This window comes from Globicephala melas, chromosome 11 (assembly GCF_963455315.2).
Source record: "Globicephala melas chromosome 11, mGloMel1.2, whole genome shotgun sequence".
NCBI lineage: Eukaryota > Metazoa > Chordata > Mammalia > Artiodactyla > Delphinidae > Globicephala > Globicephala melas.
Genome location: NC_083324.2, coordinates 101413942 through 101439104, shown reverse-complemented (window position 1 = coordinate 101439104; position 25163 = coordinate 101413942). Strand labels below are relative to the sequence as shown.

General features: G+C 45.9%; 1 protein-coding gene across 3 annotated transcripts in view; it reads right to left on the bottom strand.

The window, feature by feature from the left end:
* Nucleotides 1-25163, bottom strand: part of GMDS (GDP-mannose 4,6-dehydratase) — a 477644-nt gene that overhangs the window by 257572 nt on the left and 194909 nt on the right. For all 3 annotated transcript variants that reach the window (XM_060308303.1, XM_060308305.1, XM_060308304.1), the window contains 2 exons: nt 20176-20368; nt 19161-19265 (listed from right to left, as the gene is read on the bottom strand). In XM_060308303.1, coding sequence (XP_060164286.1) covers nt 19161-19265; nt 20176-20368 — 298 coding nt within the window. The remainder of the gene's footprint in view (nt 1-19160; nt 19266-20175; nt 20369-25163) is intronic.

The following is a 25163-nucleotide window of genomic DNA, read 5'->3' as shown; positions in this document are numbered from 1 at the left end:
TACTTGTATCAGTGCTGTGACCTTAAATGTCCTAACGTCTCAGTTGTCTTATCTATAAAATGGGATAATAATCGATACTAAGGATCAAATGAGACACTAAATTAAAAGGCTGTAGAACACTGTATCTATCAGTCATAAATGCTTATTGTCTTGGATATTTTTACTGTGATAAATCTTTTAAAATAGCAAAGCTTTTTTCTCATGCATCCCTCTTTATGTGACATTCTCCACGCTTAACCCAAGGCTGGGGAAAGGTGAGAAGAGCTACACCAGACAGTCAAAAGGACCCAGGTAATACTCATCCCTATCATTCAAAATAGGATTCTGGAACAAGACAGCAAGTGTGAAAGCAAGGCTTCATGGGAAAGTAATTTTCTAGATAACTTTAGTGTAGCAGACACCAGTGTGGTCATAGCCCAAAGTCCCTCCCATGGGTGATGCCCTCAGGCTCTGAGGGGCAGGACCAGGCCCGCGTCCAGGCGGGAAGGACGGGAGGGGCGGCTCCAGGGCTTGTGGGGAAGGACAGCAGAGGCAGGAGAGTCTCCAGGTGAATGTAGCCTCTGGGCTGCGATACCAAGCAGAGCAGATTGAGGACATGGCCAAGGAGAAGTCTGTGCCATGCGTCCTGTGGAGTCTGGGGAGCCCTCCGAGGAGGCCACCTGGGCCTGACCAGCCTGGGGGGGCTGCACCAGGGACACTAACGAGATGAGCAGGGGTGAAGGCCCTCCGCCCTCACCGCTGAGCCCAGGCGAGGTGGACGTCAGACCACCCGGAGGGGACCACGAGTCGGACGACGCAGTGGGTCTACAGTCCAGAGCCAGACACGGGCAGAGCAAGGAGCCCAGGAAAGAGAAGGCCCTGGACCGATGGGCGGCAGACACAGGAAGGGCCCGGCAGAGGCCACGCCACCTGCTTGGCCACCAGGCGAGGAAGCAGCTGAGACCAGCAGGCCTGAGGGCAGAGAGCTGCACCCGGGCCTGAGGACACCAGGGGCCCCCCGTCAACATGAGGTCCAACCGGCCACATCCGCGTCCCACACACCCGGACGCCACCTCCCAGAGCCCCAGGGGAGGACGGCAGGCCAGAAAACCTGGCTTCGGAGTCACACTAGGGTAAACAGAGAATTAGAGAAAGTGTAAATTTAACGGTGACCGCATTAACCTCCTCTGGCTGCCATAACAAATTACAAAAACCAGGTGGCTTCCGTAATTTCTCAGTCTGCGGGCCGTAAGCCTGAGATTCCGCGGGGCCACGTTCCCTCTGGGCCATCCAGGGAGGAAGCCTTTCTCTGCCTTCTGTGTTGGGGCTCCTGGTCCCCCTGGGCTGTGGCTGCATCCCTGCGTCTGCACACCACCTCCTCTTCCAGGGTCTGTGTCGTCGCCTCTTCTGTTTCTTATACGGACACCTGTCATGTAACCGAGCGGGACCCCATGGGGCCCTCCCGGGACACACGCCCCCCGCACATGCTCTGCTGCAGCTCCTCTCTGAAGTACCCAGATCATAGTGTCTCAGGCATATTTCCTGAGGTTTTCAGATGCTAAAACCACCACTAAGTCGAAGAAATTAACTACTTGCTGATCCTGAGCACAGAGCCCAGACCAGGCGGCTCCTAAGGGTGGATCACCATCAACCAGTCAGAGAATCGTGCCCAAGCTGATCACACATGCTGGACGCCCCTCCCTCACCTGTCGTTTAAGCATGCTGGAGTCCTCGGGGAGCTCGGAGTTCTCTGGGCCCAAGCCACTTGCTCTCCTCGCTTGGCCCTGCAATAAACCTTTCCCTGCTCCAGGCTCCGACGTTTCGGTATGTTTGGCCTCACTGTGTGTCGGGCACAGGAACTTCATTCGGTGACAGTCACTGGATTTAGGATCCACCCGTGCAGTCCAGGATGATCTTTGTCTCCAGATCCCTCACGTGATCACATCTGCAAAGACCTTTTTCTATATAAGGCCACATTCCCAAGTTCTGTGAATTAGGATGTGGGCATATCTTTTGGGGGCCACCACTCCACCTGTTGTAAGAATCAAGGATTAGAACATTTGAAAAAATATGATGAAACGTGAATCAGGCATTGTTAGATTATTTTTTTTAATATAATTTTATTTATTTATTTTTGGCTGCGTTGGGTCTTCGCTGCTGTGCATGGGCTTTCTCTAGTTGCGGCGAGCGGGGGCTACTCTTCGTTGCGGTGCACAGGCTTCTCATTGCGGTGGCTTCTCTTGTTGCGGAACACGGGCTCTAGGCACACGGGCGTCGGTAGTTGTGGCTCGCGGGCTCTAGAGCGTAGGCTCAGTAGTTGTGGCTCACGGGCTTAGGTGCTCCGCGGCACGTGGGATCTTCCTGGACCAGGATTCGAACCCGTGTCCCCTGCATTGGCAGGCGGATTCTTAACCACTGTGCCACCAGGGAAGTCCCAGATTATTTTAATGTCATCTTAAGGGTAATTATATATCTTTCATGAGCAAAACTGTCAAACAGAGTCTCTAGCTGTAATAGATTAAAGGTGATAAAATAAGCTTCCTCTCAGTTTTAACTCTGCTCGTTCACTTCGGTTACTTTGAATAGCTCCCCGATCTCTTTTTTCTTCAGAGAATACACATTTACTTATAATTTTGGACTGGAAATGCTGTGCATATTCCCATATTTACCAATTTCCTTTCTCAACCTACCTTTTTGAATCTTTCTTCTGACATAATTTCCTTTCTTCTTAAAACTCATTCTTTAGAAGTTCCTTTAAAGCAGAGAAATTGGCTTGATTCTAAAAGATAGTTTTGATAATTAGACAATGCCAGGTTGAAAATTATTTTCTCTTAGCATTTGAAGGTACTAATACACTACCTTCTGGGTTCCATTTTTTTGCTCCGGATAAGAGTGTGGCCAGTGTAACTGTCATTCACCTTTTTTCCTCTCGTGAGATTAAAGACGCTTCTTTGTCTTTTGCATCCTGGAGTTTCAGGTCCATGTATCTAGATGTGGTTTTCTGCTTGGTGTACACGTGTTCCTGTATCTGTGCAGTACACGTACCTCTTCACATACTGCCTCTTCTTTGCTCTAGTTTCTTCTTTCTATTTCCTCCTGGGAAAGAACGTTAGACCTTCCCACTTTACCTGCCAGTCTGTTAATTTCTTTTTTTTATAATTTCCCTCCGTCTTCTCTGCAATACACTGGGTAACTTCCTTAGATCCATCTAATTTTCTTTTAGCAGCCTAATATTTAAATCATGCATAAAATTCTTTATTTCAATAACTTTTCATGTGTGAAGTTCTCTCTGCTTCTCTTTGCTTATTTTTTATATTCTGTTGTTGCTTATTTCTTTTTTATGATTTTTCATTTTATTTATTTAAACATATCCTAGTAATTTTATCTTCTAATTTGATAATTCTAATACTTAAAGTTTTTAGGGGACTGATTTCTTGTTTTATCTGCTGACTTTGAGTGATGGTGACACTGCGAGTTCGAGGTTAGTAATCTCAGTCTGCTGGAAACCAGGGGACACGTCTGAGAAGGACAGTCTCCTCCTGAGAGGGTCTGGCTTGATTCTGGTGGGGACACAGAGACACTGCCACTTACTACAGCCCCAAGGTAACACGTTCTGCTCTCCACTTCCACACCAAGGCCCCAAGCTGAACCTTCCAACCAGAGAGGCTGGGCGGCCAAGAGGCCTATTCAAGTCACCGCTTCCCACTAAGCCAACAGAACTGTGCAGCGCTTTGGCGTCCGTAGTGGTCCCCGCCTACCAGTGGGCAGGGCTGCCAGGAAGACAAAGACAGACCTAAAGAAATAAAGAAACTTGTTTCCTCTGCACATCTGGATACAATGTGAACAACTGTGCCACCCTGGACATATCTATTTTTATTTTCATGTTAGACATTCAGAAAAATTTGATTTTTACGTTTTCTTTTCTACGGTGTACATCTGTACAATGAATGCATGTATATAAAAATATACGTAAAAACCTGAAATTTGTCTCACTGTTTTGCTCACACTATTTCTCTGACTCAAATACAACTATTTGTAATGATTTTTTTCACACACCAGGCAAACTATACTTATGAAATTCTGACCCACAAGATCACCGTTTTTGTGGACCCTCCCCCCTGGGCCTCACCTCCCCTGAGGCCCGATGACTAGGACCCACTGCGAAGCCAGGCAGCGGGACACACAGGCTCAGAGGAGCCAGAGCCAGGTCCTAATACCCTGGCTTTGTTCCCAAGTCTAATCCTCTTCGTGTGCATGTGTATATATACACATGTTCCTTTTCTGTTAAACTTTCTACTCTAATATCACAAAACACCCACATAATTTCCCTAAGTCAAATACCTTCTAAAACAAAAATTGAAGGAAAAGGAGAACTGACAAATTTTACAAAACATATACCTTAAATTACCAGCATTAAACTTTAAGATGTGAATAGTAGCACACTTACTAAAATTAAAGAATTAGGTCATCTGTTAAAACACAATCTCTGCCACAATGTTATCACTTTAACAGACTTTTTTTTTTTTTTAATAATACAAAATTCAACACTGGACAGTGGCACAAAGGGCAGAAATGCCGAGGGAGACCCAGTGAGCCCCCCGGGGAAAACTCTTCTGCTCGTCCCATTAGACAAAGTGACTTCTTTTCAGACGTGTGTTTCACGCTGGCCCTGCAGTCACACTGTCCAACTCCTAAGAGGAAAAGAAGCGCTGAGTGTGGGGTGACTTTAGTCGGGACGTGTGCCCATGCGTGCACGCGGCTGTGTGTGAGCACACACGCAAACGTGTGTAACACTATCCCTTCAGCACCAGACAGCATGTGAAGTGACCGCAATTCCTCTAATAAAACTTCTATTCCACTGCCCAGCACTTCATCCAAAAGCTTTCGATTTAAAGATTTTTTGGAATTAGATAAAGTACAAAGATAGTTTGGACGATCTTCACTGGCAAACAGAAATCATTCCAATGTACCCTGAACCCCGCACGACCTCCGCCTGGGGCCCCGGGTCCCACCCCGCAGCGACCTCGGCCGCCCCGCTGGGCAGTGCCTGGGCCGGGGCTTGATGCAGATGGGGTGGGGAAAGAAGAGACACGGGGAAGGTCACGGCTGACGGCGCAGACCGTGGAGATCAGAGGACCTGCACCTCGCCTGCTGCTATGCCCTGCCAAAAGCAACAGCGTTTAACTGCAGGTACTCAGGCCCCAGCAGGAGCGCCTGCGGAGAACCCGGGCTGACAAGAGGCCCATTCATGACGCGAGCTACCACTTCCCGGCAACTAGTCATAAATACGGGTTTAAAGAGAGAGGTTCAAGCTCCTTTGCTGTTTGCATCAAATGCTCGTTGCCTTTCCCGGGGGAGCTGGACCATTCCAGGCCCTACATCCTCACTCCAGGGCTGGTCCTGGCTCGGCACTCGGCACTGGGCTGCAGGATGCCCTCCTGTCCTGGGTGCAGCTTCGACGGCCCGGGGCCAGGAGCTCCCCCGACCCACTGCGACACCCAGACGTGTCTGCAGGCTCCACAACTTCCCCAGGAGAACACAAAGTGTCCCCACTGAGAGCCTCCGCCTCACTCAAACCAACCCTGACAGAGACAACCTCCCACCAAATTACAACAGGTTTCTGTGTAGCACTGACCTTGCCACAGAAACACTGTGATCCTGTCTCTCTATTCACGTGATGTGCTGAGCAAACCATCAGGGAAGGAAGGAACAAAACACTGAGCTCCAGATGAGACTGGGCCAAGGGGACGCCAGGTCCGGCCTTGGGAGGGCCGAGGGGAGAGCCCACATTTGGGACCCAGTTATGACGTTTCAAGTCCCAAGGCCAAGGCTGGATGAGACCCAGGGAGGGAGGTGGGCGAGAGGACCAACATGTCCAAGAACCAAACCTACTGACGGCATGTAAAGGGGCCGGGGAGGAGGAGGAAGTGGTGGTGACGGAAAAGGAGAGAGCGGCGGGGCTGAAGCAGTAGGAAGGCCAGGAGGCGGGGAGGCCGGGAGGCTGGGAGGCCCAGAGACCAGCAAGGATGTGGCTGAGGGAGAGAAGGAGGCGAGCCGGAGAACTGGAAGCAGCTCCGCAGCAGAAGGGACAAGGGACGGCCCCCCCACGCCCCAAGTCCCCCCAAGGCCCCACATCCCCTGCCCTCCAGGCCCGGGGCTGGTCACTCAGGCCCCGGATGCCCTCACTGCCCGCAGCCCCACTGGAGCACGCTGGCCCCAGCCCTGGACCTGCAGGTCCACATCGGGCCTCCGGTCACCCCAGGGGACACACCCTGACCTCTGCTGACCTGACTTCTGGGTGTCACTGCCTGGCGACCAGCTCTCCACCCACTGGCAGCCCTTCCTCATTCACCCTCCAGCCGATGGCTCAGGTCCCATGATTCTGCTTCCCTGACTTTCCTAAATGACCAGTCCCCACCCCGACACAGTCGAGCCTCTGGCAGCCCATGCCTGGGGGCAACCTAACATGCTGGCAACCCCAGCGGGCACCCCCAAGGCTCCAGTGCCCTAGCCGCAGGGCCCCAGCGAAGTGACAGGGAGTGCCTTCCCCAGACCCTCACAAGGTGGGGGGCAGTGAGACCGAGGCTGCTGTGTCCTCAGTTCTGGCTGCAGAGAAGAAAGGAGTTTGAAAAGGTAAATTCAAGACAGAAAGACAGAGGGAGGCACCTGCAGGGTCAGAGTCTCAGCTTCAGCGGCCCTGGCCACACACGCCCTGGCTGTGCCCACGCGTGGGTACCACGCACCGTCTGTTTTAGTTTTGCTGAAGGTTACTGGGAGTTTTGCCGTTTCTAAACCCAGATTCCCACAGATGCACAGGTTCCAGTTCAGGGACGGATTTCTCTGGTTGGGGAGGGGGGTGACTGCCGTGGCCGCCGGATGCTCTGTGCGCTCTGAGTCTCTCTTCCCTCTAATCTGCTCTGAAATTTACAGAGCAGAGACGGAGAGATGAGGGACATGGTGCAGGAGGGTCAGACTTTCTGTCCCCAGCGAACACATTCCACTCACACAGGGCAGAGCACGCCTGGGAATAACACAGACACATGTATATCATCCTTTGAAATCAACTCTTTTTTATAGAAATGATTTATTAACATTAAAAAACGACTTATCCCACATTGTCTGGGTCATGTTTGGGCCGCACCTCAGAACTGAGACACGGCGCTGCATCGGAAATGACAGCGCTTCTCCCTGACGATGCTCGGATGGACACCGCGTGGATTCAGTTCCTTCTTCAGCCTCCATCTCGATTCAGAACAGTCCTGATGCCTGAGAAGCAGAGCAGGGCCACTTCACAGAAATTCCATGTTCAAAGTAACTTTAAAGAAACAGTATCGGCTTATAGCCATTCCAGTGGAAAGACTGCAAAGTAAGAAAATCTTCCAAAGGCCTTGCTTCAAATTCTTCATCTGATAGAAAACGGGGACGAGACAAAGGTCTACGAAAGGCGGCAGCTGTGTCTCCTTCCACAATCCACTCACTTGCTCTCCTGTTCCTCTCCTGTCACAGAAAAGGAAGCAAACGCGCTACCCGAAAACAGAGGAGCGCAACGGTACCTCTCCACTGCAGGCGAGGCTGCCAAGCGGAGGGTGACCAGCCCTGAGGTCAGGGAGCCCTGACCTCCCTCCACACCTGAGGACGTGGGTCCCTCCACTCCTAAAAGCAATTTCACGTTCATAACCATCAGTCTTAATTACTCAGCAGCATTCAGCTGTGCCTACCAAGGTCTCCTGTCTACCTGTTAGAGACGCGTATACGTGTCACTTTTTCTCATACAGTGTATTAGCTCATTACAGTGCTGGGCACAGTAGACGATGTTCATTTTTAAAAGAATTTTCAGTTCCTGTCTTGTATTTATTTCCGATAAGGAAACTCTTTGTTTGCAGGTTAGGAAACACTCCTCAGTGTTCAGCACTTCAGATGAAACGTCCATCACAATCTTCTGCGAGCACTGGCCTGAGGCCGTCCCCAGGGCCACAGATCAGCACTGAGGCTCCAGCCCTATTCACTTGGTCTTCCTCCAACAGGATTCCTCAGTGCGCCTCTGAGAAACTCCTTCCTCTTCCTTACAAAGAGGTTTGCTGCTTCTGTACAAATTCATTGTTGGGATTTTAAGAGGCACCTGGGGCCAGGCAGAGACGTTTCCTGTGAACTTCACTGTGGCCTCTTCAGCTTCTTGTGGGCACTGGGGTTTCCCCTATTCCACCGATAAAATTATGCTGAACACCTACCTTCCTCACAGCCAGGAAGTGTTTCTTTGCGATCAGGCCGTATTTTCACTTCCTTAATTGCATCCCATTATGGGCTACTTATCCTCACGTACATCCTGCTTTGGTGCCTTTTAAGAAACCTGAAACTTACCAGACATTTAGAAAGTTGTATTGTAACGATATACCAATTCTAGCAGAAATAAGCCTTCTTTAACATCAACAACTCTGCTCACTCCGGGGATGTTTAAGTGACCCATCGCTAGGGTCCACCGAGACCAGGAATGTCTGTGTAACAACAGCTGGAAGTGTACATTCAACCAGGGATGTAGGAAGATGGCAAAGGGTCTGTTGAGAGGTTGAGCCCAAACTCTAAATTACTGAAGGTACCCAGAGGACTGAATGCCCCAGGGGTCCATCAGCCGGTACTACCAAGGTCAGAGAAGCATTCAAGGCCAAATTCTGCTGACCCAGTGGGAAATGCTGAATATTCTCAAACCCACCTGTCTGAAGTTCTCACCCTCCTGGCATTAAACCACTCGAAGGAGGAACCACAGTCACGGCCCCCTGCACAAGAGCTTGGCTGGCCACGGGGCCCCTGACCCAAGAGTCCACGGCCCTGAGGCTCCAGGAGCAACGCGTCCTCCCCCTGGGCTGTGCTCCCCACGCACGTGGGAGAGACGCCCCCTTCCCAATTCAAGGTCTCAGTATGTAATTGGATACCCAAAGGACTGCTCTTTGCGTCCTTGCGTCCTGAGTCTCACAAATTTCTTAATTTTTTAAGAAAACGAAGCCAGTGCTGGCCTCACCCCTCCTCTATCAGACCAGTTGTGTCTCAGCTACAGGAGCTGCCAATCCCACTCTGGATCTGGGCTCAGGCTAAGCTTACACGCACATCCGTGTGTGTGCAAGTGTCTAACCAACTAGAAAGGATGCTCAGCGGTCCTGGCAAAACCTCCCGTGTCCCTCACCCCAGCACACCACGACCGCAACCTGAGGGGCTGAGCTGTTCCCGCGGACTCTCTCTACCGCGCCCCTGACAGGCGTGTCTGTCCCCAGCTTGTCACGATGCTTTAGGACCTGCTTGTGCCCTGGCCGGAAGCAGCCTTCAAGCATGGAGTCGTTGTCAGCTGGATTGTAGAGCTCCACTGAGTTTATCGTGGCTCTTCTCCCATCCTCCTCTTCTTTCTTTACAAGCAGTATTTTCTACAGAAAAAGTTTTCTTCTACAAAGGATGACCACAGAAGAGTAATATGGGTTTAAATCCTTTCTCTAGGAGAATCTTTTCTGCTCAGAGTTTAGTCTCTAACTGAGCTCTGGGAATTAAACACAGACAACAAGTGCAGAACACTGTTCTTACCAACACCTGGTGCCTAGTGCTCGGGGGGCTCCTTCACCCCATCTTGTCTACCTGAGTCCCCAGTTACCAAGCTCTGGAAGCTTAGCTTCTTCAACTTGTTCAGGAAAGACAAGTCACCGATCCCTCTATGACTTTTCCCCTTTATCATTCCTGTCATGATTATCACATTTTATTAGCTTTTAAATATTTATTTATTTATTCATTTGGTTGCACTGGGTCTTAGTTGCCACAGGCGGGCTCCCCAGTTGTGGCTTGCGTGTGGGATATAGTTCCCTGACCAGGGATCGAACCCGGGAGCGAGGAGTCTTAACCACTGCACCGCCAGGGAAGTCCCTATTATCACATTTTAAGTTGTGAGGTGGCCACAGGTGGACCCCCTTTCTCCAGATGCAACCTCAGCAGTGGTGGTGACAGTAGGATGTACTAATTACCCTGCGTACATTATTTCCTTTAATGCTCACAGCCCCCTAAGTGAAGACCGTTATCACCCCATTTCACAAATGAGAAAAGCAACCCGAGGCTCAGAGAGATGAAGAAACTTACCAAAGTCCCTCACTTAGTCAGTGGAGGGGGCTGGCTCCACGTCAAGACTCCCGTGTCCCCTAAAAGTGGGAACAAAACCCCGTAATAAACAGGGAAAAGAAAGCTTTGGCTCAAACTAAATTTGGGGGAAAACGCCCTTTTGATAAAACCTGTAATTTATCTTATAATTAATAAAATTTAAATGAAAATTGTACTTGTGGGTTTTTTCTTAGTATCACCAAAAAGTAAAGCAGGTTTCTTTTCCGGTTTGTAATTTCTTTGACAAAACATTTTGCACTTCACAGGACCATTAATAAAAATATGTGAATCAGTTTTAAAAATACTTGGAGGTTTCATTAATTTTCTCAAGGGTCTCTCCCAGGCCTTTGGTGATTCTCCATAACCTTCCATATTCATCATCATCTTTTTCCGGCTTCGCTAATTCAAACGTTCGCTGGCTCAACTGCCAGAACCTCACTTGCAAATGCTCTTCCCGTGGTTCCAGCAGTTCTCCAGCAGCACGTACAGCTCTTCTGCCTGCAATTCAGGGGTGTCTCAGCGACTGCTCTAAGCAAACATCGTGACATTCTCAGTGTTCGGTTCAAGCGCACCTCTCGCGGACAGGCCCCGCTGGGTGCACGTCTCAGGCCACAGCCGCCAGAATCCCACTCGGAGGGCTGCTCCAGCAGAGCCCGGCACCTCGGCCTCTAGGACTCAGCCCTGCCACTACAGGAAGAAGGAAGAAGAGAGGGGGGGACGAAGAAACACGAATGTGCTCAACCCACCAGGAACTGTGCTCATCCTTTTCACACCTGCTCCCTGCTTCTGCTTCACAAGGACCCCACAGGTAAGTAGCGTATACTGTTGTCTCACTGATCCTCACGACACTCCCGTGAGGTAGACATCGTCATCAACACAGAAGAGGACTGAGGGCTGCCAAAGTCCTGTGGCCAAGCTGCCTCGGCCCAGGCCTGGCTCTGCAAAGCCTGAGGCACTCTTAGCCCCCGTGGACACTGCCTGCCTATACGTGAGAGTCCTGCTACGTGAGACCAGACAGTTGTCAGCTTGGTTTCAAATGTAAATGCCAAAGAAACTGCAGAACATTAAAAAAATCAATATAACAATCCCAGAAGCCTCGTCTCAGCCGGTGGGAAAGGACTTCACTTTATTTAGTGGTAAAAACCGCCTCAGTTAAACCCAATATTGCTTCAAGAGTCTTTCACGTTTAAGCAATTACACCTCCTCTCTCTGCAGAGAATAACAAGAGGCAGACAGCTCTGTGATCTCCAAGTGTCACCGTCCACAAAAGTGACAGTGAACCAGATGATGTCACTTCGTGCCCAACCAGAGGCCACCTCGACCTTGGTGGGTCCAAGGTGAGTGGCCAGTGATCTAACCATGAAACTCAAGACAAAATGGTTCTGCGTCAAGCCTGCAGTGCTCTGCTGAGCTCTCACGTGAGATTACTCATGCCCTAATTTCACAATGGGTGGCTAAATTGTTTCCAATAAATGAAGGCTATAATGCTCACCTAAAAACCACAAAGCACCTTTAACAGACAGAAATACAAATAAAACATCGGGCTGTTTGATACTGGTTTGCGTGTTTCTTGATATTTCTATAGCACCACGATTTAAATTTGCTAGCCAGACTGACAAATAGTCATGTTTTTGTTTTTTTGCAGTACATGGGCCTCTCACTGCTGTGGCCTCTCCCGTTGCGGAGCACAGGCTCCGGACGCGCAGGCTCAGCGGCCATGGCTCACGGGCCCAGCCGCTCCGCGGCATGTGGGATCTTCCCAGTCAGCGGCACGAACCCGTGTCCCCTGCATCGGCAGGAAGACTCTCAACCACTGCGCCACCAGGGAAGCCCCTTAAGTCATGTTTTAAAACATTATTTTATTTACAAACAGACATACACACACATACAGGAAGAGGAGTGCTTTCTGCCCACAGGGTTAAATAAAAGCAAGTTCCAGCCACTTAGTTTATATCATGCATTCTATTGTCCCCTAAAGCCCTAAAATACTGTGAATTTGAATAATTTTAAAGGAATATTCTCATATACAGTGAATCTCTCACAGTAACACTACTATAATCCCATGTATGCACTGAGAGATGATCTCGAATACATTGTAATGGTTGTCTTATACCATAGCCAGGACATGGAATCTAGGGTTTATTCCCAAAGGAAAGCTTTGTCCTTGTCATAATTTATAACAAAAGATAAAAACGCTCATTTATTTTGGAGGTGGAGGGAGGGTCATGGACCCAACCTGACGTGGGTCTGTGGACCAGTGGGTCACTATAAAGTGAGAATTCAGCCCCAGATGGTTAGAAAAGCCCTGAAAAAACAACTCTGTTCTCTGGGCTTCCCTGACTTGGGTCTGATCTGCAGTTACCAGAAGACCTAAGGCCTAAATGGTTTCACATGGAGCTATTTAAATCAGCTTTCTTTCCCCCTGTGTTTAGGTAGTGTTTGCTCAAGGTCTAGGAAGGATTTACTGCAAAGTAAAAGTGATACATAAAGAAAAAGAAGATCCTGGTCTTAGAGATGACATTCGTCTAGATTTGATGGGGCGAGCAGGGCTTGTCACCTTCAGCACGACTGACACTCGGGCTGTGGGATGTTTAGGAGCATCCCTGCCCCCGCAAGATGCTGGTGACAACCAAAAAAGTCTTCACATATTATCACATGTCCTCCGGGGGCAGGTCATGTTCTCCCCACCTCACCCCACCCCCAGTTGAGAACCTCTAACCTGGAGTATTAATCTTATCTTTACAGCAATGAATAAAGGACAATCTTTAGAAAAATAAAGGGGAAAATTACCCAAAATTTTATTATGACTTAGGTAGTTAATTTTTACAGGAATTATAGTTTTAAAAAATCTAAAGATTAACTTATGATAATAAATATAGTTAGACATTTTAAGAAGCAAAATACTTGGCGGTTTAAAAAAAAAAAAAAGCTCAAGTCTAAAACTTAAAACCACAAGTTCATGAACCTTCAAATGCCAGATTCTCCCAGTCAGGTGAATACTGTGTTTAGACTGTTATATATGATTTCTTATGAAGCCCATGTTTACAGGAATGTGCTATAGCGTCTAAAAATGGCTTGATACCTAAACAGCAGCAGTACACCATCCGTTTGTGGGAGTCTTAAACTGTTAATTACGGATATATTTAAAGTACTTTATCACTTTTCACTGCCACGATTTTAATGTATTTTGTATTAGCTCTGTTTTTTCTCCTGGCCAACTCTTGGTGATACTCAAGATGAGTTTTTTGCTTCATATCACATTTGTATTTTAATCTCATAAAACTAATGCTGTACTGTGATAACTTCTGCTAAACATCTGAAAGGCACATTGCATTCAGCCAGATGAATTCATGGCTTTTACCAAAGACACGAGCCGTCGCTTCATTCCATAGCGAAGCCCCAGCTCTGCTCCAGCGCCAACTCCAAAACGTGTCCACGTGCTTTTTCCAGACGCGAGCAATGTTTATGCCATTCCTCCCACCCCCATGATTATGTGTAGCCTCAGTGCTGACAGCCGTTAGTGCTGTACCTTGGACAACTCATTCTCATGCTGCTTCAGCTTCTTCACTGATGAGACAAATGGGATGGAAAGATCTCTAAATTCCTTTCTAGCTCATAAATTGAGGGTATTTGGGGAGAACACATACAGGTGGATGTCCACTGTTTTTTCCCTAAAAGCTCTTTCAAAGAAAGGATATCATCTCATGGGCTAATATATATTTTTAAATTAAAAAATTTAAAAAACTAGAAGTATGTGTGAATTTCCATATGCACATAAAGAAATGTGTAAGTTATACAAGTTTGTCAAAATATTTCTAGAAGTACCTTTAGAGTATTAAAAATGCAACAAAACAGCTCACGGGTACAATGGCTTTCCTAATAGGCTTGCTTTTATGTTCCAATTTGTAGAATAATCTCAGATTTTATTATGATAAGCAATGTATTTGAAAATAAGCTACTTTCTTTACGTGAGCTATTTTCAAGTAATTTTAAAATTTCTCAGTATTTTTTACATAGTTTAATTTATATAGTTAACAACTTTGTGACATCAGTCTTATTAACTGATTAGCTTTTCAAAGAAACAGCAATAAAAGCAAAAAGATTTTTGCATATGACGTTTTCCTCACAGAAAAAAATGTAACAGTTCTAGACAATACATACAGCCTTTATCTCCTAAATAGAGAATATATAAATCTGTATTTTCAGCAGAAAGGTGGCACCACTGCCACATCTGTGGCTAACAGAATGCTACACGTATTTATGTACATGTAGATGTAGAAATACGTAAGTTAAACAGATAAAGAAGTTCAAGTTTGGAGAAACAAAAGGAGAAGAAAAAGTTTTTCAGATACGTGTCCAGTTCTGCACAATTTATCCGTGAAATAAAGCAACTATTCTCCTAATTTAAACAGAACATGTTTTTATTTTGACAAGTTGAGTGCTTATGAATAAAAGCACCATGTTCATGTCTGTGAATATCATCATATAATACATAGTGGTAGTTATTCACAGAACACATGATGATACAGACATTTTCATGCCTTTATGGACATATAATTCTAGAATTTAAACTATCATTCACTGTTAATTTGCAGTAAATGTTACTCAAGTGACTACACTTTCTAAAAAGCAAACCTAAAGCATGAGCACATGAACCAACCAGCCGTCACTGAAAGAATGTGCAGAGATGGCAGAGGGAAACGGGCCCCGTCCCCGGATCATGGCTTTCTTCACTAGATCAGTGATTCCCCACTGTCAGTTCTGTGCCAACCACAGGTGACCCTGACTACCTTCAGAGCTACCATGAACTTCTCATCACATAACGAAGTAAGCAACCTTAAAGAGAACCACCGAGGACTGCAAAGGAGAAAAGACACACACTGCGGGCGAAGCCTGGTGACAGCGCGTCCTGAAGGGAGGACTGCTGGGTCCCGCTCAGCTGCCAGGTCACCTGGGTGCCCCCTTGGTACTTCGGCAAAGCACAGGGGAACCCCCAACTGACAACACACTTCAGGAGTTCTGCTACGGGTGGGTTAACTTCTGACTCAATGTGACTTTAATGTTTATTGGAAATCTTTCTATCAGACTATCTTGCGGCCTCGGGAGAAACCCATACTAAACCCACGTGAACCGTTTCTTGCTGTTGAGGATCTAACTATTCCCCTGGGGGGAGGGGGGCAGCAGACGTTTTCTTAGAGGGCAGACAGTCAACATTTGGGGCTTTGCAGGACCCAGGCCTCCACTGTGGAAGCAGCCACGGATACTGTGTAACACCTGGATGTTACCGGGCTCCAAGGACACTTCACCTACAAAAATAACCAGGTGGGCTGGACTAGGCCCACCAGCCAGTTTGCCAAGCTCTGGTCTAGAATATCTTTGTATTAAAAAATACTTCTTCCATACCTTTTAAAGTCAGGAATTCTCATGAAATGTTATTCATGCAGTCAAAATGGGCCTTGCCAATTGTTTTTTGTTAGAGAAAAAGTACATGTCCCAAAAAAGCAGCATCCGTTTGGGTTCTACTTAATCGGGCGTTTGTGATGATGTACCTTAGACGAGACCGAGGTTTACCACTGCAGCAACTAGAAAAAAGTGCTCCCCGAGATAACAGGGTGGAAGGACTGAGGTGCAGACAAATGCTCAACCTACTTAAGAAAATACACTCACTCAAAGTACTAGAGCAATCACAGGCGTACAAGCTAGCGGCAATTAAAAGTGAATTCTGGGTATTTACTAAAGTATATCAGACAGAATCTTTACTTCAAAACAGTTTGCTACCAACTACTATGTATAAAACAAATAAGCTAGAAGAATATATTGCACAGCACAGGGAATATAGCCAATATTTTATAATAACTACAATGGAGTATTACCTTTAAAAACTGTGAATCACTGTGGTGTACACCTGAAACCTATATAATATTTACTGAATGCTTATTAGCAGGTAGGCACTGTTTTAGACGCTGCTGACTTAAGAACGTAATGTAGTCCCTACCATGAAGAAATTCTCAGTCTGGCAAAGAACCTCCTTAAAAAATAACAATTAACTGTGACAAAACAACAATACTACTATCAGATTAATTTAATATGAAAATTAATTTTCAAGTTTCAAGAAATGCTCTAAGTATTAACTATTAGATATCAGATAAGTATCACATCAGTTCCATATATACTCTATTTTAATTATTTTCCATTATTCGAGTATATAAATGAAATAAAGAATGAGATATCATTGGTTTAGATATATAATAAAACAAAACAAAGTGGTGTGTGCTACAGGTCATGTTTTTAAGAAACATTCAGCCCTAGACGCAGAACATTATGTATGGAACTACCTACTGTCACGGAGGTGGACACCTATTATGTTTGACGTGGAGACGCTTGCGCCACTTCTGAAGGGAAGTCAACAGTGGGCCTGAGGATGGGGCTGGGAGTCGGTGTGAGGGAGGGAACTCTTTTCTCCTTATACCCTCCTGTACTGTTCACTTTTCTTTAAAATAAAAGAAGCATTACTTTCAGTTTTGATTTGCATTCCTCTAATAATTAACAATGTTGAGCATCTTTTCATGTGCCTGTTGGCCATCTGTATGTCTTCTTTGGAGAAATGTCTTAGATTTTCTGCCCATTTTTTGATTGGGTTGTTTGCTTTTTGCTATTGAGCCGTATGAGCTGTTTGTATATTTTGGAGATTAATCCCTTGTCAGCTGCATCATTTGCAAATATTTTCTCCCATCCTGTACCTTGTCTTTTTATTTTGTTTATGGTTTCCTTTGCTGTACAAAAGCTTTTAAGTTTAATTAGGTCCCATTTGATATCACCTCACACCAGTGAGAATGGCTACCATCAAAAAGCCTACAAATAATAAATGCTGGAGAGGGTGTGGAGAAAAAAAGGGAACCCGCCTGCACTGTTGGTGGGAATGTAAACTGGTGCAGCCACTATGGAGAACAGTATGGAGGTTCCTTAAAAAAGTAAAAGTAGAACTACCATATGATCCTAGAATCCCACTCCTGGGCATATATCCAGACAAAACTATGATTCAAAAAGATACATGCGTCCCAATGTTCATTGCAGCACTATTTACAACAGCCAAGACATGGAAGCAACCTAAATGTCCACTGACAGATGAATGGATAAAGAAGATGTGGTACCTATATATACAATGGAATATTACTGGGCCATAAAAAAGAAAGAATGCCATTTGCAGCAACATGGACGGACCTAGAGATTATCATACTAAGTGCAGTAAGTCAGGCAAAGACAAATATCATATGATACCAGTTATATGTGGAATCTAAAAAAAATGATACATATGAACGTACTTACAGAACAGATTTACAGACATAGAAAACAAACTTATGGTTACCAAAGGGGAAAGGTGGGAGGGGAGGAATAAATTAGGAATTTGGGATTGACATACACACTACTATACATAAAATGGATAAACAACAAGGACAGGGACAGCACAGGGAATTGTACAGCACAGGGAATTGTACTCAATATTTTGTAATAACCTATATGGGAAAGGAGTCTGAAAATTTTATATATATCTATATCTGAATCACTTTGCTGTACACCTGAAACTAACACCTGAATCAACCATACTTCAATAAAAAAATTAATTTTTAAAAAGAAATATTACTTTTAAAATAAATTTTTTAAAAAAGTGATTAGTATCAACAGAGCGAAAAAAGTTCTCATTAGGAGATATGCAAATAGAAGATGGGGGGTTACATTTAAATTTGTCTCCTTCTTCTACAACTAAATGTTTTTCCCTATCCTAACCTCACCCGAAACAATTGAGCTGTATTTCTTTTTTGCCAGTGGAAAAGCTGAGGGGGGAAGCACAGAAACCCAGACAAAATGCACCAACACGTCTGCGACTGAGGCGGCCTGACGGTCGATCCCCAACACTGCCGCCCAGTCTGGAGGCAAGGAGAGCTGAGGCCTTCCTTCTCCTCCCCTCTAGTCAGGACATCCAGAACCATGGAGCTGAGTGAAAGAAACATTCCTGGCTGCCCGGTCACTCACTTTCCTTTCCAACAACAGCTTCCACAGCCCATCGTGGGAATTTTTAACCTATGCAATTATGAAATAATGTATTGCCACTAAACACACCTGTATAAATGTCACTTTAATCTTTCCTCATGACTTGCTGGTTTAATTACGTGGCTACACAGTCACATAAAATTTCATTGACGAAGTTATAAGCATTACTAATTGTTGGGCATGAAACAACTTACGACGTTGGATTTCTCATTCATTCTCAAGCTAAAAGGCTAAATGATAGTGAAATTTAATAAAACTTCTTAGAATTAGATTATACAGGTAACTTTTACTTTGTAGAGTGCACATGTTTAGTAAAGATTTCTCATGCTTCAGTAAGTCAGAAGTAATGAAAGGAGTACACATTTTCTTACTTAAAACCTAATATCTGCAACAGGAGAGCTGGCATGTTGCTAATAGTCTCAATGACAACCACGAAAAGGAAACAAGCCAATGCAAACAAATATGATTTTCTGAAAAAAAAAAACCCCCAATAACGATTCTAAATATAAGAAGTGATTTCAAACGTATCTTAAGACATACTCTAGAAGCACAGAAACTTCTGGATGTCTGTTTAAATGGAATGTAAAATAAGAATACTGAATATCCAATGGATTCAAAGTAAAAACAGAAAGACGCCACAGGTAGAGCCTTCATGAGTGACAGTGACTTGGGGAACAAGCCCTGGCTCCTGCTCAGCTCCTTGCATCCCAAGGACACTTCCTGACACTCGGGTTAAAACTCACTTGATGCGACCTACCAAAGGAAATGGTAAATTTGGGACACTGCTCGGCACCACGTTGAATAAAAACTCTAACAAAGTTAATAGGTGATTAAGGTTGGGTTTACATTTCCTCATTTACCACTTCTGACATTCACATAGTTAAAAACAGATGTGAAACATTCCCAGTCTGTACAGCACACATGCAGAACACACACACACACACACACACGTGTGACGTTCCTGCCGTGGAGCCTGACACTCTCTTCCCATCAGTACCTATACCAACCTCTCCTGGGGCTCTCATGATTGAAGAGGATGCCATTCACTGCAAACAGATTATACGCCTCCCGGAAGTTCACCACAATCCAATAGGCATAGAGCTTTGCTGCCCCTGTTGGAATAATTTTTTAAAAGCAAATAAAAGACAGTGATTGTTATAAAAGACAGTGTCTTATTATAAAAGACAACCATTTTCACTTAAACAAGTAACAACGTGCAGTATTTACAATATGTAATGTATCAACATAGAGAAAAAAATGATTCAAAAGCCAAAAACAAAATAAAGGTTTCTTTGCCAGTTAACCACGTGACAAGGAAATACTTAAGAATTTCGTCCTTCTGTAATAATCACAGTTCGTTCCTTCACAATCTAATTCACTCAACTGTAGTGTGTGCAGTATATCAAACTGACCTTTCTTAAGTCTAATCCCCTTTTTCTTAGTTTTAAAGAATTAAAAAGTGAAAAATACGGGCGCTTAATATTCTAGCAGCTTTCAATTTTTATCATTTTTGTTTGTTTGTTTAAGGGTTTGAGCTCAGGGAGAATTTCATCAGGGAAATGGAATCAAAAACACCAGGCTGTATCACTTCAGCACAACCTCAACAGTTCAGTAAAAAGAATCTTGCTGGACCTAATTTTCCTTTTAAAGCGGCCCATCTGGAAGGGTGAAGCAGTGCAGCAGGTTTCACCCTGGAGGAGACGGCAGCAAGAACCTGCGATGATGTTATAAACAAGAAACTAACACACCATTGTAAAGCAATTATACTCCAATAACGGTGTTAAAAAGAAAAAGAAAAAAAGACCCAACACAGCCATAAATAAATAAATAAATAAATAAATTTATATATAAAAAAAAAACCTGCAGTGAGCACAACACAAAGATGTCTGACCAGCAAGTCCGGCCCCATTAGGTTGCTTCAACGTTGCTCTCACACCACGTGACCTCAGCCACGAGACAGGAACAGCGTCCAGGCGGAAGCACCCCAGGAGCACAGAGAACCGAGCCCGTGCACATCCTCACCGTATGGCGAGCGCGGGTAGAAAGGAGTGGTCTCTTTCTGCGGTATTTCCTGCACTTTCCCGTAAAGCTCGCTTGTTGAGGCTTGGTAGAACTTCACAGAGTTGATAAGGCCACAGGTCTTCACTGCATCCAGAAGCCGTAAGGTGCCGACCCCATCGACGTCCGCAGTATATTCAGCCAAGTCAAAAGAAATCTGGAGAGAGCAGGGGAAGACGGAACCACGTGAATGGGCGCCAGCAACAAAGGCGCAGGAGAACACGGGACCACGTGAACGGGCGCCAGCAACAAAGGCGCAGGGGAACACGGGACCACGTGAACGGGCGCCAGCAACAAAGGCGCAGGGGAACACGGGACCACGTGAACGGGCGCCAGCAACAAAGGCGCAGGGGAACACGGGACCACGTGAGCGGACACCAGCGACAAAGGCGCTTCAGGGGGGACAGACCGCAACCTCTCCTACTGTGAAACATTATGCTTGTGAGGAAATATTATTCTCTCGCAGCAGAATCAGAATATGGATGTCATCTGCTTCTAACATCAAGTGGCTGCAAAATACCTTAAGAACTAGGTATTAATGACCTACGGTAACATGAGGAACACTTTGGCCACGTACATCACCTCCTAACTCCAGGCTGGAGTCCCCAGGGCCGTGCTTTTCAAAGTGCACACCTCTGCTCCTCAGAATGACCTGGGTGTTCCTGAAAAACTCAGGTGGAACCAATCTCTTGGGGAGCCTAGGAAACCCACATTTTTAATGAGTCCCAGTTGACTTTTATGCACAGGTAAGTTTGAGAACATGTGATGAGAACACAGTTGATTTTAAAAAGAATTGTTTTATTTTCTATTTTTAATTAAGCTACAAGATTGACTTTTTAGTATACTATATACATGACATATCTTTTAATTATAAAACACACTGAATACAGAAAGATGCCAATGCATATTGAGTTGACTGACTTTTAAGAAGAGTGTGTTAAGGAATAATTCAGTGTTTTGCAGTTCTCGAATGTTTTCTTTAAAAATGAATGTGACTGATGTGCTTTTTTCTTAAATCATTTCTAAGCACAATAAACAAATTAACCGAATATTCAAATCTCCTAAACTAATAACGCTGAAATTCTCCGTCTCTGGTTTATTCACAGGCCAAATACAGCTGGACACGCGGCCATACTCCCCATCGTCTGCTGAGGCCTCAGCTTCCCCTGGAAGCCCCTCTCTGGGCCGAGTGTCCCCCGATTCCTTCTGCCGCCTTGTCCCTGGCTCAGGGCATTCAGGGAACTTCCGGGCCTGCCCGTCAGGGACCTGACTCAGGTCACAGACTCACCCCTGTTCTCTAGGTCAGTAAAGTTCACAGGCAACCATGAGACAAAACAGAAAAAAGTATGTTTCACCCACAATCTTTCAAAGCCAAGAAAGCAAGATTTGGGGCTATTTTACTCTTTTTACGTCACAGTTTATTGCAATGAAATTTACATACCATAAATTCACCCTTTAAAGTTTACAACTCAGTGGTTTTCAGTATATTCACAGCATTCTACAATCATCACCACCATCTAATTCCAGAACGTCTTCCTCATCCCCGAAAGAAACTCTGTACCGATCGGCGCTCATTTCCCATCCGTCCATCCCCAGCCTGACAGCTACTGACCTACTTTCTGTCTCTATGCATCTACCTGTTCTGGACATTTCCTCTAAAGGGGGTCACATCTAATACGCGGCCGTTAGTGACTGGCTTCTTTCACACATCATATTTTCATTTCTCTTGGATCTATACCTAGAGTCGTGTGTGTACCATTTCGAGGACCTGCCATACTGTTTCCCAAACTGTCTGCACCATTTCACAGTCTCGCCTGCAGTGGTAAGGGCTCCAGTTTCTCCACGCCCACCTGTACCTCTCATGGTCTGGCTTTTTGATTATGGACGTCCTAGTGGGTGTGAAATGGTATGTCATTGTGGTTTTTTTCTTTCATTAAGATATAATTAACATACAACATTATATTAATTTCAGGTGTACAACATAATGACTTGATATACGTATATATCGCAAAATAATCACCTTGATAAGTCTAGTTAATATCCATCACCACAGTTACAAAAATTCTTTTTTTCTGATGAGAACCGTTAGACTCTATTTTCTTAGTAACTTTCAAATATACAATACAGTATTGTTAACTCTAGTCACCATGCTGCTCTTACATCCTCACTACTTATTTATTGCATGACTAGACGTTTGTACCTTTTGACCCCCTTCACCCATTTTGCCCACTCCCCAGTTCTAGTTAATTTTTATATATGATATGTTTGCATATGGATGTCCAGTTGTCTCAGCAACATTTGCTGAAAAGGCTATTCTTTCCCCAACAAATAGTCTTGGTACTGGGCCATCTTGTTCTCAGGAAAAGCTGTGGCCCAGGTTGAGGGGACAGCACCCTGAGCAGGCCTCAGGCGACGGGGTATCGGGGCTCTGGGACCACCTGCTGAGACCACCCTCCCCCCAGCTCACTCCAACCACTCAAATGCTCCCCCTGGATGCAGTGTTCTCGTGGTATAACGCCACAGACAAACACTTAATAGGACACTTCACAATTCAAAAGTGCTTTTTTTTGGAGCTTTACAATTCTAGGAAAAAGAGAAAGCAGGCCCTGAGGTTCAAAGAAACTGACTTGATAAAGTCACACAAACGTGGGGAGCAGCAGGGCTGAGGTGCGGACAGGCGAGGCGCTCGCTGGGGAAGCGGGGCACGGCCATCCCGGGGGGCGGACTCTGCCGGGGTCTCATGACAACCTCGGACACTCGGACAAGACAGAGAAATGCACGTGTGTGCAAGCGTGCACCCACACGCACACACACACACACGCAGTGTGGCCTACAGCTTCCAGGGGCTCACGGGCTGCAGGTGAAGCCCCGCTGCACCAGGAGCTCCTTTCTCACACTAGGAACCTGTCAAGCCAGGACCTAAATATTTTTACATATAAATTCATACCCAGTAATATTGTTCATCCTTTGGATGGGATCACCCAAGTCTGAACAGCAAAGAGAACATCGGTTTTTTTCTTTCTTTGGCTATTTCTTCATGTGTATACACACTATCTAAACAGCTACATGAAGAGAACGGCTAGTGGTGCATATGCTGCGTAGATCCTATGTTACGTGCACGCTGACCCTCAATCACCGCAACACAGATTAAGAAGCCTTTGCACACCTTAAAAGCTTTTACATATGCTAGGGAACCCAGTTTAGATAATTCATAGGTTCTTCTTCAAAGAACATAAATCATGGAAAAGAATTAAAAGCACTTAGGCTGAAAAAAGTAACCGAGGCAGGAGCATGGGGTGGGGTGTGGCTCCACGTACACAGATTTTAGGAAACTCCACCAAGACTTAAGCGCACGCTTGGTATTTGAAGTGTTGGGGAGTAGGATTGGCTGATCAAATCCAACTGTCCACAAAGTGTTTACAATACAGAGTAACAAATTAAGTGGCTTCCTTTAAAAGGAAAACATGAGAATAGTACTTTCAGCTTCATAAACCCCTAAGAGTTACAAGTGTCATATTCTGAAAGACATCAAAGCATCAGGGGTCTGGAAAGTCACATACAGCCCGTGGGCCAAACGTGGCTCTGTCCTGTTTTTGTCCTAAAGGCGTCTAGGAATACAGACACACTCATTGGTTGATGTGTTTTCTATGACTGCTTTCACACTGTAACAGCAGTGAAAATATTTACTATCTGGCCCTTTACAGAAAAAGCTTTCTGACCCCTGAAATGAACCACAGTTACATTCCAAGCCAAGACTGAGTAGTTTTCAAAATTGTTATCATTATTTTCCACGTTTTCTCAAAACTACAGGATGGCTCTGGAGTGTATTTCCAGCCCGACACAGCCCACCCCTTCAGAGGCCTGAGGACTCGGACAACAGCAGACACTGACCTCACCCAGCAGGGAGAACAAAAAACGGACGGATCAAAACACCCAAGCCTACAAGTACCGTCCCGCCCTCCCCTTGTAGCAACATTTTCTGGCGTGGCTTCGGAACCCCGCATCCTCCTAGCTCTCCCCCCACTCGTGGGGGGCAGCTTCCTGGGCTCTTGTGCCACCCGGCCACCCCCTCTCCAGCCCCGGGCTCAGCACTGCTTCTCTCCCCTCCCCCACCAGCTGTCCCAAATCAAACTCCTGTGCGCAGGCCTGCCCGGCCCTGAGCAGAGGCCTCATGTCTCGTCCCATCTGAGGACATCATCTCACACTCACCTGACCTGAACGGAATTCTTGATGCTGCCCCCAAAGCGCTCTTCGCTTGTCCCCTCTCCCTCTGCTGAAATGGCACGTACTCCCCTGATGCTCCCAACGGAACCCTAGGGAGCCTGGACGACTCCTCCGCCCTCAGGGTTCACGGGCCCTAAGCGTGTCTGCCCACTTCCCTGCCGGCCCCCTTTCACAGGAAGCACCCCAGGAGCCCCAGCAAGTTCAACTGCGGCCCCTCCCCGCCGACTGCGGCCTCAGCCTTGGACTCGCGGCCCCTCCGTGTGCAGCGCCGGTCCGTCTCTGCCCCCCCATCTCTGTGCAAACGCCCCCCCTTCACAGGGGCCTGCCCTGCCTTCCTGTCTACCTAAAAGGCCCAAAGCCCCTCATCTCCGTTTATCCAGCCTTCACGCTGATCTGATTACTTACTCACCATCTCCTCCATTAAAACGAAGCTCCCGAGAGCGGGGATGCGCTCTAGTCCTACAGGAACCCCCCGTGCCTGAAACACAGCTTGTCCAGTATTTGCTGGATGAGTGAAGACAGCATGGTAGCTACTGAGATTTAAATGTCAAACACACAAATATCAAAATAAAACTACAAAAACGAGTAGAAAAAAATGGGCTATCAGAATGATAGAAGAAGGTTGATAATTTAATCGTACTGAAATAGGTAAAATTTCAAGGAGCAAGGTAAGTGAAATTCTATGTAAACTTCAAAACTTTAGCATAACAAATATGACGAAGGCTTAA